Source organism: Dama dama, chromosome 15 (genome assembly GCF_033118175.1).
Source record: "Dama dama isolate Ldn47 chromosome 15, ASM3311817v1, whole genome shotgun sequence".
Lineage (NCBI taxonomy): Eukaryota > Metazoa > Chordata > Mammalia > Artiodactyla > Cervidae > Dama > Dama dama.
In genome coordinates this window covers 58,230,357-58,248,867 of record NC_083695.1, presented here as the reverse complement: position 1 = coordinate 58,248,867, position 18,511 = coordinate 58,230,357, and the positions used below count along the sequence as shown (strand labels likewise).

The 18,511-nt window shown below is 34.5% G+C and overlaps 1 protein-coding gene across 11 annotated transcripts in view; it reads right to left on the bottom strand.

Annotated features, from left to right (window-relative positions):
* The window catches only part of KIF20B (kinesin family member 20B), a 78,385-nt gene that overhangs the window by 20,664 nt on the left and 39,210 nt on the right, over positions 1 to 18,511 (bottom strand). For all 11 annotated transcript variants that reach the window (XM_061162145.1, XM_061162144.1, XM_061162150.1 and 8 more), the window contains 4 exons: positions 11,565 to 12,801; positions 11,086 to 11,224; positions 7,208 to 7,327; positions 5,191 to 5,251 (listed from right to left, as the gene is read on the bottom strand). In XM_061162145.1, coding sequence (XP_061018128.1) covers positions 5,191 to 5,251; positions 7,208 to 7,327; positions 11,086 to 11,224; positions 11,565 to 12,801 — 1,557 coding nt within the window. The remainder of the gene's footprint in view (positions 1 to 5,190; positions 5,252 to 7,207; positions 7,328 to 11,085; positions 11,225 to 11,564; positions 12,802 to 18,511) is intronic.

The following is an 18,511-nucleotide window of genomic DNA, read 5'->3' as shown; positions in this document are numbered from 1 at the left end:
CCAGTTATCTGGAATATATGACTAAACTGCTGCAATCTCATGATAAAACTTGAAGAGATGACGAGTTGCTTCTTAAGGATGAGCAAAGAAAGTGGTTTCTTGAGATGGAATCTATTCTGAGTGAAAAATGTTGAAGTGACAACAAAGGATTCAGAATATTACATAAACTGAGTTTATGTAATGTAAAGCAGTGGCAGAGTCTAAGAGGCTTGACTCTAATTCTGAAAAAATTCTACTGTGGGTAAATAGGCATCAAAAAGCAGAGCACGCTACAGAGAAATTGTTTATGAAAGGAAGAGTCAACTGATGCGGCAAATTTCCTCACTGTCTTACTTTAAGAAATTGCCACAGCCACCCCAATCTTCAGCAACCACTACTTTGTTTAGTCAGCAGTCTTCAGCATCAACATAAGGCCCTACTCTATCAGCAAAAAGATTACAGCTCCCTGAAAGCTCTGATGATGGTTAGCATTTCTTAGCAATAAAGTATTTTTTAATTAGGTGTGAGGACTGTTTTTTTAAACATAATACTATTATGTCTTAATCTGGAAAAGGTAAAGAAACAGATTCTCCCCTAAAGCAACCAGAAGGAACACAGTTTTGCAGATATCTTGATTTTAGCCTTATTAGACCTTTTTCAGACCTCTGACCTCCAGAGTTGTAAGGTAATATATTTGCATTGTTTTAAGCCATTTAACTATGTGCATGGGTGCTAAGGGCTTCCCTGGTGGCTCAGACTGTCAAGAATCTGCCTGCAATGTGGGAGACCTGGTTCGATCCTCGGGTTGCGAAGATCCCCTGGAGGAGGGCATGACAACCCACTCCAGTATTCTTGCCTGCAGAATGTCATGGAGAGGAGCCTGGTAGGCTCTACAGTCCACAAGGTCACGAAGAGTCAGACATGACTGAAGTGATTTAGCACGCATGCACAGGACCAAATCTGAAACATCTCTGAGGTACACCAGTACTAATAAACACATATATTGGGGTTTAGAAAAAACCTTATTTGACAAATTTCACTGTTAATATTCTTAAACCAAAACTAAAACTGAAATTTTTACCTCCTTAAAACAATAAATTCTCAATCCCAAATTTACTATTTTGAAAATCTCAAGTAATTATTTTTTCTAGAAAAAATTTCAAAGCAAAATATTTATTTCTAGTGTTTTTTAAACCAGCTCCTCAGGAACAACTGTGCTATGATAACCTTACTAAAACTGTTTCTGGCCCTTGAAAAAATGACTAAAATAATGGATTATAAATAATTCGAATCCTACCTGAAAGAGATAAGGAGGAAAGACTGGCTTATTGTCTTCAGTGACACAGTACCAGGGCTCACTTCCCACACCTCTTACCAAGACTACTATTCATGTCAGAGGTGATGAATCTATAAATGCATAGCTCAAACTCAGAGCACTAAAAGTAACACAAATATCTAAAGATGGCCCTCTTAAAATACTTACTATAAAGCAAGCTTAAAACAAAACAATGAGAAAATATCTTGAGTAATTTTCAGTATTTCTGTTCATTGATATAAGCCACCAGGAGAATTAATGAAACAGAATTCTTTCTTAGGATCAAAGAAGTACTGGTATTCTACCCCAAACTCTTCCTTTGAAAAAGCATGATATGCAAATATATTGACTATAAAGTTAATCACAATTTTATTCAAATAATCTGTTCGTGCATCCTATCATCTGCTCTAAATTAGAGGGTTCAAAAGAAGGAATTTAAGTATCTAGATAGCAATCAGTAAAGTCCCAAGACACCAATGATAACTTCACTAATGGCTATCCATCTATTGTGAAATGTAGAAACAGTAAAAGAAAAAAGATAATTATATTGATCATAGCCTCCAATAACTGAACTTTATTTCAAGAAAAGAATCCAGAAATACGCAACAAATAAAACACAAAATAAAACAAAAGGACAGGAACTAGATACTTCATCAAAGCTATCTAAAGACAGCTATCAACTAACATAGCTAAATAAATGACTGGCAGACAATCAATCAATCAAGTGTTTAACATTCAGAGGAGAGGATCACCGAAAGCTATATAATGTCCTAGCAAGGCTTCAAGGAGGAAAAGCTTAAGTATAATGTTTGAGAACAGCTTGGTTGTGGAAAGAAGGGACATAGCACCAACTTGTGAAAGAAACGACATACAAATGTCATGTAAAACTCTGGATTAGAAATACTCAGTGATTGGGAATTTCACAGCAGTTCAGGGGTTAAGATATGGCGCTCTCACTGCCAGGGCCCCGGGTTCGATCCCTAGTCAGGGAACTAGATACCACATTCCACAACTAAGAGTAGGCATGTCACAACTAAAGATCCCAAGTGCCACAACTAAGACCCAGGGCAGCCAAATAAATTATTATTTTTTTACTAAAGTGAGAGAATTCACACTTCTCAATATCAAAACTCACTAAAAGGTAAGTAACAATACTGTATGATACTAGCATTAAAGACTGACATATAGAACAATGAAAGAGTTAAGAGTTAGGAGATAAATCCTTACATGTATGGTCAACTGATTTTCAACAACGATGCAAAACAATGCAACAGGAGAAAGAATAGTCTTTTCAAGAAATGGTGCTGTGACAACTGGATCTCCAAATGAAAAAGAATTAAGTTCGACATCTACCTTACATAATATACAAAATTATACTCAGATTAACTCAAAAGTGAATCAAAGACCTAAATACAATAGCCAAAAACTATAAAACCCTTAGAAGAAAACCTAGGTAACTTCAGGTTAGGCAACAGGTTTTTTAGACATGATACCTAAAGCATAAGCAATCAAACCAAGACAGGTAACATCAAAATGAAAAACTTTCACTTTGTAAACACTGTAAAGCAACTATACTCCAATAAAAATTAACTTAAAAAATTAAAAACTTTTATCTATCAAAGGACACTATCCAGGAAGTGAAAAACCACCCACAGAATAGGAGAAAACATTTACCTGATAAGGGTCTAGAATCCAGAAAATATAAAAATCACAACTCCACACCCACACACAAAAAACAAGTGGGGGTAGGGGGCAAACAACCCAACTGAATTAATATAAAAATCACAACTCCACACCCACACACAAAAAACAAGTGGGGGTAGGGGGCAAACAACCCAACTGAATTGTCTGAGGGAACAAGAGGGGGCAACCTTTGCCCAAAACAGGCAAAGCACATTAAGGACATTAACAGACATTTCTGCAAAGAAGATATATGAATGTCCAATAGCAGAAGACAAGATGCTCAATATTACTACAAAATGCAAATCAAAACAACAAATAGGACTTACCGGATGGTCCAATGGTTAAGAATCTGCCTTGCAATTCCGGGGATATGGTTTCAATCCCTGGTCAAGAAACTAAGATCCTACATGCTGTGGACCAACTAAGTCCACGTGTCTCAACTACGAAGCCTGTTCTGTGGAGCCTGTGCCCACAACTAGAGAAGCTGTGCGCCAGAACAAAAGATCTCAAAGACACAATGAAGATCCCACGGACCACAACTAAGACTTGCTGCAGCTGAATAAATAAGTGAACCAAAATGACATACTCCTTTATACCCACCACGATGTCAGGGGAAAAAATTATGTCTACTCCGTGTGAATATGACCTTACTAGGAAAAAGAGGCTTTGCAGAGGTAATCAAGTTCAGAATAAGGTCATACTGGATTAGCGTGCCTGAATGCAAAAGTTGCTTCAGTCGTGTCCAACTCTTTGCGACCCCGTGAACTGCAGTCCACCAGGCTCCTCTGTCCATGAGATTCTCCAGCCAAGAATACTGGAGCAGGTTGCTCCAGTGGGAAGTCTCAGGGGATCTTCCCAACCCACAGGTGGAGCCCACGTCTCCTGCATTGCAGGTGGATTCTTAATAGCTGAGCCACTGGGGAACTCCTGCTACTGGATTACAGTGGGCCCTAAATTCAACATAATTGGTGTCCTTGTAAGAAAAGAGAAGCTTGTATGGCAACAGATAGGGAGAAGAAACACACTCAGAGGGAAGATGTCTATGTTAAGACAGAAGCAGAAGCTGGAGTTCTGGTGGAAGCATGAATGGAGAGTGATTGCTAATCAGTACAGCATTTCTTTCTAGGGTGATGAAAACGCTCTGGAGTTACATAGTGGTAGTGGCTGTACAAGTTTGTGAATATACTAAAAGCTACCAATACTATACACTTTTAAAGGGTAAATTTTATGCTTTGTGTATCTCAATTTAAAAACTCAGTAAGATACCTAGGTAAATGGCATTCAGTATTTAAATAGAACTTTAGCAGCCAGGGAAACCCTTAAGAGCTAAAAATGTACTTTTCTGCTTATCAGAGAATGTCTAACACAAAGTTAAAATCACAAAGGTGAAGGAACTCAACAGTGAAAACAAAGAGAAAAAAGATAATGATGCCTTATTCAAGGAATTTGTCACAGTGGCTAAGGTCCATTCTGAGAGAAAGGCAGTAACCAGAAGAATAGATCACAAAAGCCAAGGTAAGAGTTTCAAAAAGGGGGAAGCTACACATCACCTTTACACTAGAAAAAATACTCTTACACAATTAATACTACTTAAAAAACGAAAATGAGAGAAAGTGAATTGACAAATAACTAAAAAATAAAGGAAAGGACAGATTGCAAAAACCAGAAAGATCTGAAACTATGCAGGTTACAAGTGGCCTGGATTAAAGTTTAGAGAGACTGGAGAAGATGGAAGATTAAGAGTACTCAAAATGGGCCTACACCACACATCTCAATATGTGGCCAAGAAATAAAATAGTAAAATATGAAAGAAACTATATTCTGGTTCAAAGAATGTTTTATAGAATAGCCAAGATCTATTCACACCTGCCAACAATGACAAAGGAGCCAAAGTAAAGGAAAATTCCAAAACTATTACAGAAATATGAGATGGTTATGGGACAATGGCCTAAAAGGGTGGGAGAAAATAAGATTCTGTAGGGACATGTATTTTCACATCCAAGTTACTGATCCAAGTTAATTCCTCTTCACTGATAAACTTCAGGGTGGTTAGTTACTCTTGAGAATCAATGCATTTCTCTTTTGATAAAGTTACATTTTATGTTGCCCTTATTTCACTTCAGAACTTTCAAAGGAAAATGATGAACCAATTGTTATTCTAGCTACTTATTTTGCAGTCTTTTTAGTACTGGAAGAAGAGGTTTGTTTCTGACCTTTGCACACTCTCTCATACTGTTGTATAGCTTCTTCCACTTTTTGATTATTTAACTGCTCCTGCAAATGAGAGAATATGAAATGCAAATGAAACTTAATCATACGCCAATATTTAATAGTGGGACTTGAACAGGGTTTATTATTAACTCTGAAATCTATCTCCTAGAAGGCTAAGAGTCTTAAGCTCCTAAGTTTGTTTCACCTCAGAGTAAAGGGTAGGGTGAGAGTGATAATAGGAAAAAACAAAACAAAACAACACCCCCCCCTAACTTTATACCTTTAATCTACCTCAAAAATGCCAAATCATTTTCTTCACTCAACATTTTAAGCTAGCATGTATGTCCTCTTACACAACACAAAAAGCATAAAGGGTAAGAAATATATTTAATATGGGAACAACAAAGTAAACCATAAATAAATTCCTTATCAAGTAAACTCAAGATGCAGAAAAAATTGAGCTCCCACATCCCCTATATGTAGAAAGTAGCTGGAAGGTTTGAAAAAGACGCAACATTACTTTATGGACACTGGAAATCCTTGAATTTTAGTTTTAACCCGTCTGGTAATCTAACCTTCTATCTAGAGCTGGAAGGATAGTGAAGAGACAATGAAAGAAAACGAGGGAGGAACTATGGAGGTGGATGGACAGAGATGGATGGAAACACAGAACTGCAAAGGTTGACGGACAGGGACAAAACAGACCGGAAACAGCACTACAGACATGGACCCACAGAAGGGAAACAGAGAACCAAGGAGGTGGACGGGCAGGACGGAACCAGGCGGAGAATGACGGAGGTAGACAGAGAATGACAGAAGCAGACAGATGGAAAGCGACTGAGGTGGATGCAGAATGATGCAGGTAGCACTGACACGACTGAAACAGACAGAGAACAAGGACAGTGGACAGAAACAGATAGAGAATGGCGGAAGTGGGTGACCAGAGACCGAAACGCTGAGGACAACACAGGCTAACAGAGAACGATGGAGGTGGTCAGGCAGGACAGAAGCAGATGGAGACGGAAATAGATGGAAAATGACAGAGGCAGTCCAAGGTGGTCCGACAGTGAGGGAAAGAACCCAGTCAGTGTCTGGCTACATAAGGGCACACTATAAACAAAATTTCCATCTGTCTTGACACCTCACCATTCCTTTGGATTGATGCTCAAATCATTTATCACCAAATACTCATAGTTGTTCCTCAAAGTCCCTTAAAGATCCCTAGGGTGTTGGAATCATGAAATAACTGTCTTCTTGAAAGTAGGATTTTAACAGCTTTTTTCTTCCTAAAGGCCTCCGAACATCTCCTAAAAACATGACTCTTGTTCTGCAGGTGTCAGGGAACATGAAGGCAGACTAAGAGATCCCCCTGAAATGGGGCTCCCAACGCCTGGGAATCTCCCCTAAACCTGGGGCTGAGATGCCCTTCCCTGACAGCAAATGCAAACAAATCTCTGGAGCAATCCCAGCTGTTACAGGCACCTTGACCAGACACTGGGCTGGGTTTACCACCTAAGACTCCTGAGTTGTGATAATCATTTTAAGGCAGGATAAGGAAAAAAAAAAAATTTTTTTTTACAAGCATAAAATTCTCTGTGCCCGCCTCCTACCCTGTTTTAACTGTGCATTATGCACTGGCATTAACCCCTCCTTAGAAGACACAGGAATGCCTGCTGGATGGTAAAAAGCTATTTTCTCCTGGTGCCAGCAAGGTAACTCCTTAGGAGATAACCTTCCTTCTTATCGTGAAAGGGGCCATGATTACCCCCTACTCATATCTGAGTACTGTAAACTGTCAACAATATATCATTTGATGTATAACCCTTTGCCTCAAAATGTATGCAACTTTGCTTTGACCTCTAATGGAAACAGTCCTAAGAGCTTTCTGAAAGACTGTCTCCCAGGTTATAATCCTCAGATTATCCATTTTTTACTTTAAAAAACATATATACATTTAACTAAACACTAAAATATACCAGCAGAGTCTATTTAAATCATCTTTAAAAACAAAACTGTTACCTGAAGTTGCTGAATGGTTCGCTGTTTCATATCTATCTCCTGAGAACACTGGTTTTTCTTTTTCTCCAGTTCATTAATTTTAATCCTCAACAATTTCTCCTCATCACGCATTACAGAGACCTACAAAGTAATAAATCAAATTAAGTATTTCTAAAAATACTAATTGCTTTTGTTGTTTAAAATTCAAGGCCACTGTTTCAAAGATTAATGTCCTTTTTAAGAGCATTAGAAAAATTACAGATTCTAACATACATGATGTAGCTCAAATTATCAGAATCTCAAACTCTGCAAATGCTCCCAAAAAAGACTCAGAATAGTCCCATGCATGCAAGAGGGAAATCATTATCATGGAAAAATCAATAGAGATACTCTAGGGGAAAAATACTGACTCTGATTTCTAAGACTTATTAAGTAATATGATCCAGTAACACAAGAAATAACTTAACAGCTAATAATGGCATGTAGAGGATGAAAACAGAACAATTACAAGATCAAAAGGTACCCATGCAAGGGAAGGTCAATTGATTTTTGGTGTTACGGGTAACTTAATCCTACAAACCTATTAAAGAAATCAAAAAGCACTTTGAGTTAGTATGCAAATCTTAAAGGAAAAGAGGGGAGAAGGAGGGAGGGGAGAGAAGGGAAAGGGATAAGTAGAGAAAACATGTAATCAAAGTACACCTTTAGGCCAATTTTCAAGATACCTAGGGATCTCATAAACTGAAGGAAATTAACTGAACAAAATTCCCCTTCATAAAAATTATGGAGATACCATAATAATAGTAGTTCTTTGGTTTCAGGTGATTTTTACATTTCTTTTTAGGCTTCCTGTATGTTCCAAAATTACTACAATAAACATATATTCCTTTTATAATCATACATTAATAAGATTAATTTTATATATTATCTTATTTTGTTCAAAAACAAGGGACTTCCACTAATAAACACCATCTTCATCAATTTTACAGACATAAACCGTCTGCCAATAATACAGAGACTATGTATTGCACCAAGATGCACATAAGGACTGCTTCAGTTTCCATCCTGGCTCTAACACTGGACAAGTTATCTCTCTCAATGCCTGTCTCCCTAGTCATGAAATGGAAGCTAAAACTAGTCCCTATGCCTAACATTTGTATGAAAATTAAATGAGATGATACATGTAAACTCAGAACAACCAATCCAGAGTAAGCTTCTATTATTATTAGCATTAACATTATACATTGTTTATTTTGAAAGACAGAAAACACTCTTAATTCTCGCCCTTAGAGTAATGTTAGTCATCTGCACAATAAAACATTACTCAAAAAGAGATACCACCTAAAGCTATGAAAAAAAAAATCTTAAAATTAGAACAAATTTTAAAAGCAGTATTTATATATAGCTGATCCCATTTATAAAAATAAAAACACACAAGCACATAGAGTAACTATTTTACATATATGGATATGGAGGGTATCTACCAAGTCATAGCGGGAGTTTCTCTTTACCAGTACGGGCCTAATAGTCATGAAAATTATAATTTATTTGATCAAAAAGTTTATACCCATTCTTTTCATTCATTTTTAATTTACATTAACGCTATATTATTGTGAGCTTTATTATGCTACATTAAAAATTATTCAAGGACTTCAAATGCTGGATAAAAAAGTTTTAAATCTTTTTAAAAGTACTGAGAAACTAACAAAAACATAAATAAATATCAAGATAACAAAAAAATTAAGTGAAAAAATAATCACAAAAATAAGTGTAACATTGACTGGCTTTTATTTTGAGGACATTCACAGAAAAAGAAGGCCTGACTTTCAACAAGTAAGCTAGAAGGTATTTGCAATATATTTTATAAGAATTAGAACCAAGGACTTCCCTGGTGGGAAGTGGTAAACAATTACTGGTGGAAATTAGAGAAAGCTCGTGCAGCAATGAAGACTCTGCACAGCCAAAAATAAATAGATAAACAAAAATTTAAAAACAAAGAATCAGACATAAGAATAAAGAAATCCAACACAATAATTTTTAAAAGGATAGCAAAATTAAAAGAAAATATGAATGAATGTATTTCAGAGTGAAAACTAGAATAGACATTTAGTGAATAAAAACAGACACTGAGAGGAATACAACTTAAAACCATAAGATACCCCTTTACCTCCTGACCCAACAATTCTACCCCATGCTCTACAAATTCTTGTACATGCATACCTAGGGCGTGTTTAAAATAGGATCACTCTTCTAAGAGCAAAGAAGAAAAACAATGTAAATGGTCAAAAGAATAGATAACTAAATTGTACAGTTACACACACTTTGGAATATTACACAGCAGTGAAAGTGATTAACTATAACCATACATGACTCTCAGGAATATGATGTGGATAATGTCTCAGAACACAATGTGTAGAAATAAAAAAATATATATATATAGCTTAACTTACATTTTTAACAGATCTAAAAAAAGACAAATATAAAACATTCATTATAGTAACTTCATTGGAGATAGGAAACAAAAAATGGATGAGACCCACAAACATCTGCTGTGTGAATATTCTTCAGACATTAGAATTTAAGTATTCTTTTGTAACTAACTCTAAGGAATGAAAAATATTTCAAATTATTTCAACTTTTTTAAAAAGTCTAATTATGATACAAAATACAGCAGTCATAAAAGAAAAATACATTGCTCCAAGGGAAAAAAGCACCATAATCAAAATCAAGAAAAATGGCAACATAGGGGTCAGGTGCAGGGGTTATCCACAATTAATATCCTTAAAAAGTTACTTTCCTAAATATATAGTAAGCTCCCATAAAGCAATAACAATAAAAAAAATAATAACATAAACTAAAACAAAGAATATGAATACTCAGACCACAGGAGAAAAAAAAAATATATTGTAAACCAAAAAATGTTCATTCTAATTAAAGATATGCAAGTTAGAATTATAGTTGAGATATACTATTTACATGTCAAGTTAGCAGATATCAAAGAAATAATGATAAAATACTACTTTGTGGATAAGAGTATAGAGAAAAATACTTTCTTATACATTAGTTCTGGTGAGTAAATTGGCATAATCTCTAAAAAGCATAATAAATATCAAAATGTACAAACCAGTGACTCATAAATTCCACTTTTAGGAATTTATTTCACAGGAAGACCTATAAAAGTTCAAAATGACATCACTGCATCAGTAACTGGAAATTACTTTAATTGTTCAATGATAGGAGACTCATTAACCATAAATACATGTTCCTAGTCATTAAAAAAGTCATTTGGAAACTCTTTATATCTTGGAATGGAGAGACAGTCAAGATACACTATGTGAAGAAAAACAAGGTTCACATAGTATTTATTGGAGGTTTCCATTTTTTCATAGGAAGAGAAGAAAGGAACAACAGAGGAAGAGGGAGAAGTGAAGAAAAAAAATTACTGGTAACATTTGATTCCTTGGTGGGAAGCTTGATGGCAGTTTTTCCCCTCACTATATATACTTTCATGTGTTTTATTAAATTTGGAACCATGTGAACATATTTCCTATTTTTAAAATCAAACTATAACAAAAACTTGTGACAACTGCACTACATACTCTCCTACATACAATCTGTAAACAAAAGTTTACTTTTTACTTTTTGGGGGGACTTGAGCTTAGTCCTTAAAAGAAAAAAAAGGTTCTAGTCTTATGTAAGGCACATATTTTTCTTACTATTAGACATTCTTCGGTTTGTTTAAGCTGACTAAATTTTCTGTGAAATAACAGTTCTCATCATTTAAAAAAAAATTAGAGTTGACAAATGTTCCAGTCAACACCAAAATTAGTGTCTAAACATGATGTATAAGGAAAACAATCATTATCGTTTAAATTGGCCACACTTTTCAAATAACTAACCTCTTTCTGTACTTGCTCAATCTGCTTTTTGGCATCAGCCAGTTTCTCTTTCAGCTCAGCATAATCCTCTTCCTTCCTCTGAAGATCAGCTTTCAGATTCTGAGTAAGAGTAGTGCTTGCAGAGAGCTCCTCTTTCAACCTAAAAATCACAAATCACTTTCCTATAGTGATATATCACTAATCACTTAGGATCATATGTGTGACTAGTAATCTACAAAATTAGATCTTTTCACAAATTTGGAATGTCCACAGCATGAATGAGTACTTCAAGGAGGATTTCAGGAGATTTTATAAACAGAATTCTGCATGTAAATAACATTCAGTCCCAAAGGTTTATACAAAGTTCAAGTTCTTCTCTCAAAATACATGCTATATTTAACCAGATTAAGTTATGCCCACCTAAATGCTTTAAAAGCTATGTAGAAAAATCAATAAAAGAAATGCAAATTTTTAAAACCTTTTAATAACTTTTAGCTTACTTTTCTGTTTCTTGCCAGCTTGTTTCCTTTTCTTCTTCCTTTAATTGAAGTGAATGCTTAGCATCTTGCAAATTTTTTGTTAATTGCGTGATTTCTTCTTTCAATTTGACTTCCCTTTCACTTAAATCTCTGGCATTTTGGATAGAATCTTTAAGATTTGCTTGACATTCATTCAGATCTCTTTCTTGCTTTAAAATGATAGATTCTTTTTCCATAATTTCTTGTTCTAACTTGGCTAAATGGCTACATTCATCTTTCTGAGTTTCTAACACTGCTTCAAGTTCCTTTATTGTCACCTTATAGCAAGTAACATCTTGCATAAGTTCTGAAAGTGCTCTCTTTCCTTCCACTACATGCTGTACTTCAATATCAAGACTAACAGTTTTTTCTTGCAATTCTTCCTTCAGCTGCTGTATAAGACTATCTTTTTCTTTTAGTAAATCATCTTGATTTTTTTTCTCCCTCTCCTCTATTTTTAGTCTATTGTTTTCATTTGTATAGTCTTTTACTTCTGCCTGTAATTTTTCAATTTGTTGTTCTAGTTCCTCAATCTGATGGGTTTTTTTGGAGGAAGTCTTTACAATCTCCTTACATTCTTCCCAAATGGCTTCAACAGTAGAGTGGAAAGACCTTTCCCTACTAAGTTCCTGAATACCATGCTCTTTAACCTGCTTACTTATCAAATAATCATTATCCAAATGATGTAAGTGTGTATTCGGCAGATTATCTTCTTGAGAACAATTGGACAGATCCCTGAGATTGAGTAAATCTATGCTTGCGATCTGAGAAATTGAATCAAGTCTACGCAGTTCATCTATTTTTGCTTGCATTAATTTTATTTGGGAAACATTATTTGTGATGTTTCTTCTAGCAGTTTCTATCTCTTCTGACAATTTCATGATCCTTTCCTTCTGTTCTTGATTTATACTTTTCTGCACATGTAATTCAGAAATCACGTTGTCATAACTCAACTGAATTTGTTGGACCTCTATACTAAAACCTAAACTTTTTTTTTCAGAAGAAGAAAGTTCCTGCTGCAAACTAACAATCTGTTTATTTAATTCTGTTTTTTCCTCCTTTTCATTTTTAAGTTCATTCTCAATGGTGAGCAAACGTGTTTTTAACTCTTCATTATTTTCTTGTAGAACTCTAATGTTTTCCTCATCTGAAATGCTCTCTTGCATTTCTTCACTTTTCTTTTGGTCTTCAGTGATAGGTGGACTAGCATGTGTAAGTCCTTTAAAAATTAAAAAAATATATATTATTAATCTGGCAAATCTCAATACAATCAAAAAGTTACCATATAAGCCAATATTCAAACATATGAAACATATGAAAACAAACAATGAAAAACAGAGATAAGCTATTGAGTTAAAAAAGAAAAATCAGGTTGCAAAACATACACAGTATAAACCCAATTATGTAAAAATCATAGTTCCATTAAGTCACAGCAAAGTTATTAGCAAAGGATGTACAAGAAAATATTGGCAGCTACTTCTGAGTGTGATTACCAGTTACTCCTACTTTCTTTTTACAGTTTTTAATGCTATCTGAATTGTTTACCACAAATCTTTATTATTACTATGAGATAGAGGGTAGGGAATCACACCCTAAAGCCAACTAAAGAACAGTTTAAAAGTACAATTATACTATAGGCCTAGTAAATCAGTGATTTACAAACTGAGTGCCTTACTCAAATGTAAAATGGAAATAATGGATCACCTATCTCAGAGTTATTGTGAAGATCAAGAAAATAAATTGACTTGGAACACTGTGTTTGGGATATAGTTAGATATTATTAGAAACTGAAAATCTGTACAGAAGAGCTCAGCTAGTTAAAAATTAATAAATGTTTCTTTTTCAGGCTTAATCCCTACATTTCAAAAATAGGATATTTCTCTCTGCCCTCCTTTCTACAGGATAGTGTTAATAGGGCCAAATAAATTAATATATAATGTATGTTAAAGCATTTCTTAAATGTTATGTAAGTACAAGAACTTATACAAATACAGTTGATATAGATTAAATTACACTGTGTCCAGAGGATGCACTATTAGCTAAAAGTTAATTCTTAATATTTATGTTGACAAAATAAATCATCTAACACAACTGTCCAATATAAATTATGTTCAAATTTTTCTCACAGATTGCATGATTAATTCTTGAAACATAATTCTCAATTCTCCAGATATACAAATTTATCTTTTTATATTTTCATACAATTTCCATTACAATAATAACTGATCTGATGAGTGTCTCATATCCTAGGAAAATTAATTCAAAACATAAGAATCTGAACCTTTGGTTTTTAAATTTTTTTCCTATTCTATTTCACTTCATGGTTTGATGTTTGTATGTGTGAGTTTTATATACAACATGACTATAATACAATTTATATGTATTTTTTACACAATACTGTACCGATCAACTCAACATGTCCTTTTGACCTTCATGCATTCCCCCCAACTGGCCATTTATCTGTCAATTTCACCTATATTTTTATTTGGCAGTCTGACTAAGCACATTAAGAATCAAATTCCTGCTTAGAGGTGCCAGGTACAATATGAAATCCATAAATGCAGAAGGCAGTCATAAGGAAGAAGTGGACTGAAATTCTCCAAAAAAATCTATTACTTTCAGTTGGTAACTGTCCAAAGAATCTTTAAAAGGTATATTTTATAGTTGTCTTTTTAGTAAGTGTCACCATATTATCCTATGAATCGGAGTACATCATATTATATTGAAATACTATATATACTTGTTGCTCTCATCTATTATATTCCAAATTTCCTGACAGAAGACTCTGTGTCTAATGCATCTTTACATACTTGAACAATAATCCTACATGAATTATTTTTGACATTTAGCTATGTTGCTTATGTTCTCCTTTTCTATCTCTAAGACATATCACTGGATCAGAAAAACACAATTTTTGTAATCAGTCACCTACTCCGGTTCTAGATACATGCAAATTTATAATCTAACATGCCCCAGTTATATTAACGCAGTTACTGTGGTGTAATTTTATGTTTTAAATTTTAAGGTTTTATCTTTACTGTATCTTTTTTACAATAGTGATTCTCTAGTTTTAGAGAGTGAGCAAGAGAGCTCAGAATGTAGATTCCAAGCAAATATCAAACATACTGATTTGGTAAATCTGGAATGTATTGTACATGCAAACACTTTGAGCGTACATACACAATGATCCAGGCACTTATCTGTCACCCCTGTAATACATTTGGGATCTAAACATAGTCTGCTTCATTACAAAGCCCCTATCTGGCAGCCCGGCTACATGTAATTGTTCCGTAAGAGATAAATATCAAATCTCACACAGCAATGAGATTCAAGCCCTTAAATTTTTCCCCCTGCTATGGCAGGCTCTTGGGCATCTAGATGAGAGACGTTAGTACCCAATCTAACGAATCTGTTCAATTAAGAAGGCATCTTTAAGATCATAAAAAGTTCTTTAAAATTAATACAATCCTACATACAAACAGTATGCACAGCACAAGAATCAGTCAACAAAATGAAAAGGCAACCTGTGGAATAGAAGAAAATATCTGCAAACCAGTTGTCCGGTAGGACAAGGAATTAATGTCCAAAATATATAGGAAACTCACCCAACTCAACAGCCAAAAACTCAAGCAATTCAATTAAAAAATTGGCAGAGAAGCCAAATAGATATTTTTCCAAAAAGACATACAAATAATCAATAGGTACGGGAAAAGGTGTTCAATATCACTAATTATCAGGGAAAAGGAAATCCAAAGTACAGTAAGATTATCACCTAACACTTGTTAGGATGTCTATCATCAAAAAGATAAGAGATAACAAATGTTGAGAAGAATGAGAACAAAGAGGAAATCTGCTCACTGTTGATGGGGATATTAAGTAGTATAGGCAGTAGAAAACCAGTACGGAGGTTTCCCAAAAAATTAAAAATCGAACTATCATGTGATCTAACAACCCCATTTCTGAGTATACATCGAAAGGAAATGAAAGCACTATTCAAAGTTCATGCAAGTTCATGCCCTATGTTCACTGCAACATTTTTTACAATAGCCAGGACATTGGAAAAAAACCCAAGTGTCAATGGATGGGTGAATGGATTTTTTAAAAAGGGGTATAAGTATGTATACAATGGAATATAATTACTCAACCTAAAGAAGAATGAAATCTTGCCATCTCCAACATAGGTGAACCTGGAGGGTTCATTTTGTGAAATAAACTACACATAGGAAGACAAATACTGTACGGTATCAATACAAGGAAAAAAAAAAGATCTAACTCATAGAAACAAAGAGTAGAATGGTGGTTGATGTAAACAGGGAGAGGCTTGTAAAACGGTATAATTTTTCAGTTGAAGATGAATAGGTCATAGGATCTAACTATAACATGGTGACTATAATTGATAAGAATGTACTGTATAACTGAAATTTGCTTGGGGTGTATAACTTGAGTGTTCTCACCAAAAAAGAAAAAGAGGGGGAAAGTAGGTGAATACACGAGATGATGGATGTATTAATTCATTAACATGGTGGGAAACTTTTCACAATGTATATCAAATCATGTTAAACATTTTAAATATATTACAATATTATTTCTCAATTATACCTCAATAGGACTGGGGGGGAAAAAATCCCAGTCCTCTCAATATACTGATGTCCCCAGTTAGAGTATCCCCTCACCCCAAAACTCACTATATAATGTGGGAACATCATCTTGCCACTCCAAGAATTTATCCATTTTTACATTCAGTAGTATACTTGTGAAAACAAGTTTTATTTGTTAAGTTTTCATTTTTTAAATACAATCCATATTCTTTTCCTTCATGCAATAGTTTAAATGCTCTTGGGCAGCAGTAATTATGTAATCCCATAAAAGGATTCCAAGATTTCTTTAACATACTAACTAAAAGCACACTGGATAACGTTTTAATACCTATAATTACATTGTCTCTTCTGCCTCAAAAAGGAGAGGAAAATCATGGCATTACTCCTGCTCTATAGCCTGGTTTCTGAAAAGCTAATGAGTTGATTTTTGAAGATTTTCCTATGTTTGTAGTTACATTTTCATAATTTAGCTCCTTCAAATTCTCAGTTTATTCTAAGGATTCCAGCTACTTTGGAAACTTAGAGATTCAGTCTTATTTACTTTTATAACAAATTTGCCCATTTATTCTAACGAATTTTTAAAAATAATCTTCAACCAATGCATTATTTTTTATCAGACTGTCTCCTAACATTTTACAAAACTGTAGCCAAGTCATCCCAAAGTGGAATAACTTTCTTTCCCACTGATTCACACTTCTGTTCTACTTCCCCTTTAAGTAATTTTGTACTTATGACACAGTTTTCACACCTATGACTTCATCAGTGAAACTTCACCAGCGGAAATGACTAATCCTTCTTCCCTTTAAGACAAGTTATAAAAATGTCTGAACCCTTTATCAGGAGAGATGGGATGTAAGCAAGTTGAAAATGATAATCAGAAATTCAGAGCTCACAAATAAATCCTGAATATCCTGAGAGAAGAGACTTGAGTCACGCATACTATATAGACATATCGCTAAACCTTGAGGTAAATTAAAGCAAGTGCAATATAGCTTTTGTGATCAAAAAAAGCATTTTTTCATGTTGTTCTCTGACTATACTTTAATAAACTAGATAATTACATAAGATACTTCAAGAAATTAGATTTGTATCTGATATTCAGATATACACATTACCCTTTTAGAAAATTTTATGTTTCATAACAAAAGATTCATAGAACATATTCAGAACAGCCTTGTCAGGGAGAAATTAAATTAGTAGTCTAGCAATAAAGATGAAGTAGGTTTTACACTATGTGAGCCTAATATAGATTAACTTATAAAAAGTAAACATAGCAATAAGAAAGATAGTTACTTTAATTCAATGTTTCCACCACATCCAACCTGTACATATACTGCTTTACCTATATTTTGCTACAAAAATTAGTTTTGGTTGAAAAGTCACAGGTGAGCAGACTGTAGCATATTTCTGGTTTGTCTCCTTTATCACTATTCTGAAGGCTGATTTCTTGAAAAGTTTACATGGTTAATCAGCTTACCCAAAGTACAGATACAGTGAAGCAAAGAAGTAAATTCACTTTCATAGGGAAATAGCTTTGCATTTCCTTTTAAGAGCAGAAAACATCAATCCTGTGTAACTATCAATCCCCTAGTCCTATCCTAGTAAGTACAGAAATCACATATTTTGTTCTGGAGATTTTTTAGTAGTAGGTAGAGGGGGGAAAATGGTTATATTATAGCTACAATTTTCATATGATCTCTTATGTAGTCCTTATAGTCTCTTAACAACAAATAATTAAGAAATAGCCACAGTGGTTATGAATTTTGTTACCTAAACTTATAAACCTACTCACATCCGAATTATTTATTGCTAACAACTCACATTATTATATAACCATCTCTTTCATGAATGGGTCACCCTTAGGATGAGCCGCACCATGTGGGTCACTCGCTCCTCACCCTCCCACTTCCTAGTGATCTTACAGATCCTACATTCTCAACTGCCCTGAATTCTCAACTACTCTATGGCCCCAAACAAGGTGAAAAAACAGAGGACCAGTGCTATGGAAATCATAAAGAGGTTATACCCCCTGTAGCTAAGGCACCACTCGTTCAGTGGGTAATAGAAAGTGACCATGCATATTAGTTTGCCATTTCATACTGTTCATGGGGTTCTCAAGGCAAGAATGCTGAAGGGGTTTGCCATTCCCTTCTCCAGTGCCTAAAGAACTAAGGACAGAGGTTAATACACTGTACAGGAGGCAGTGATCAAAACCATCCCCAAGAAAAAGAAATGCAAAAGGCAAAATGTCTGAGGAGGCCTTACAAATAGCTAAGAAGAGAAGCGAAAGGCAAAGGAGAAAAGGAAAGATATACCTATCTTGAATGCACA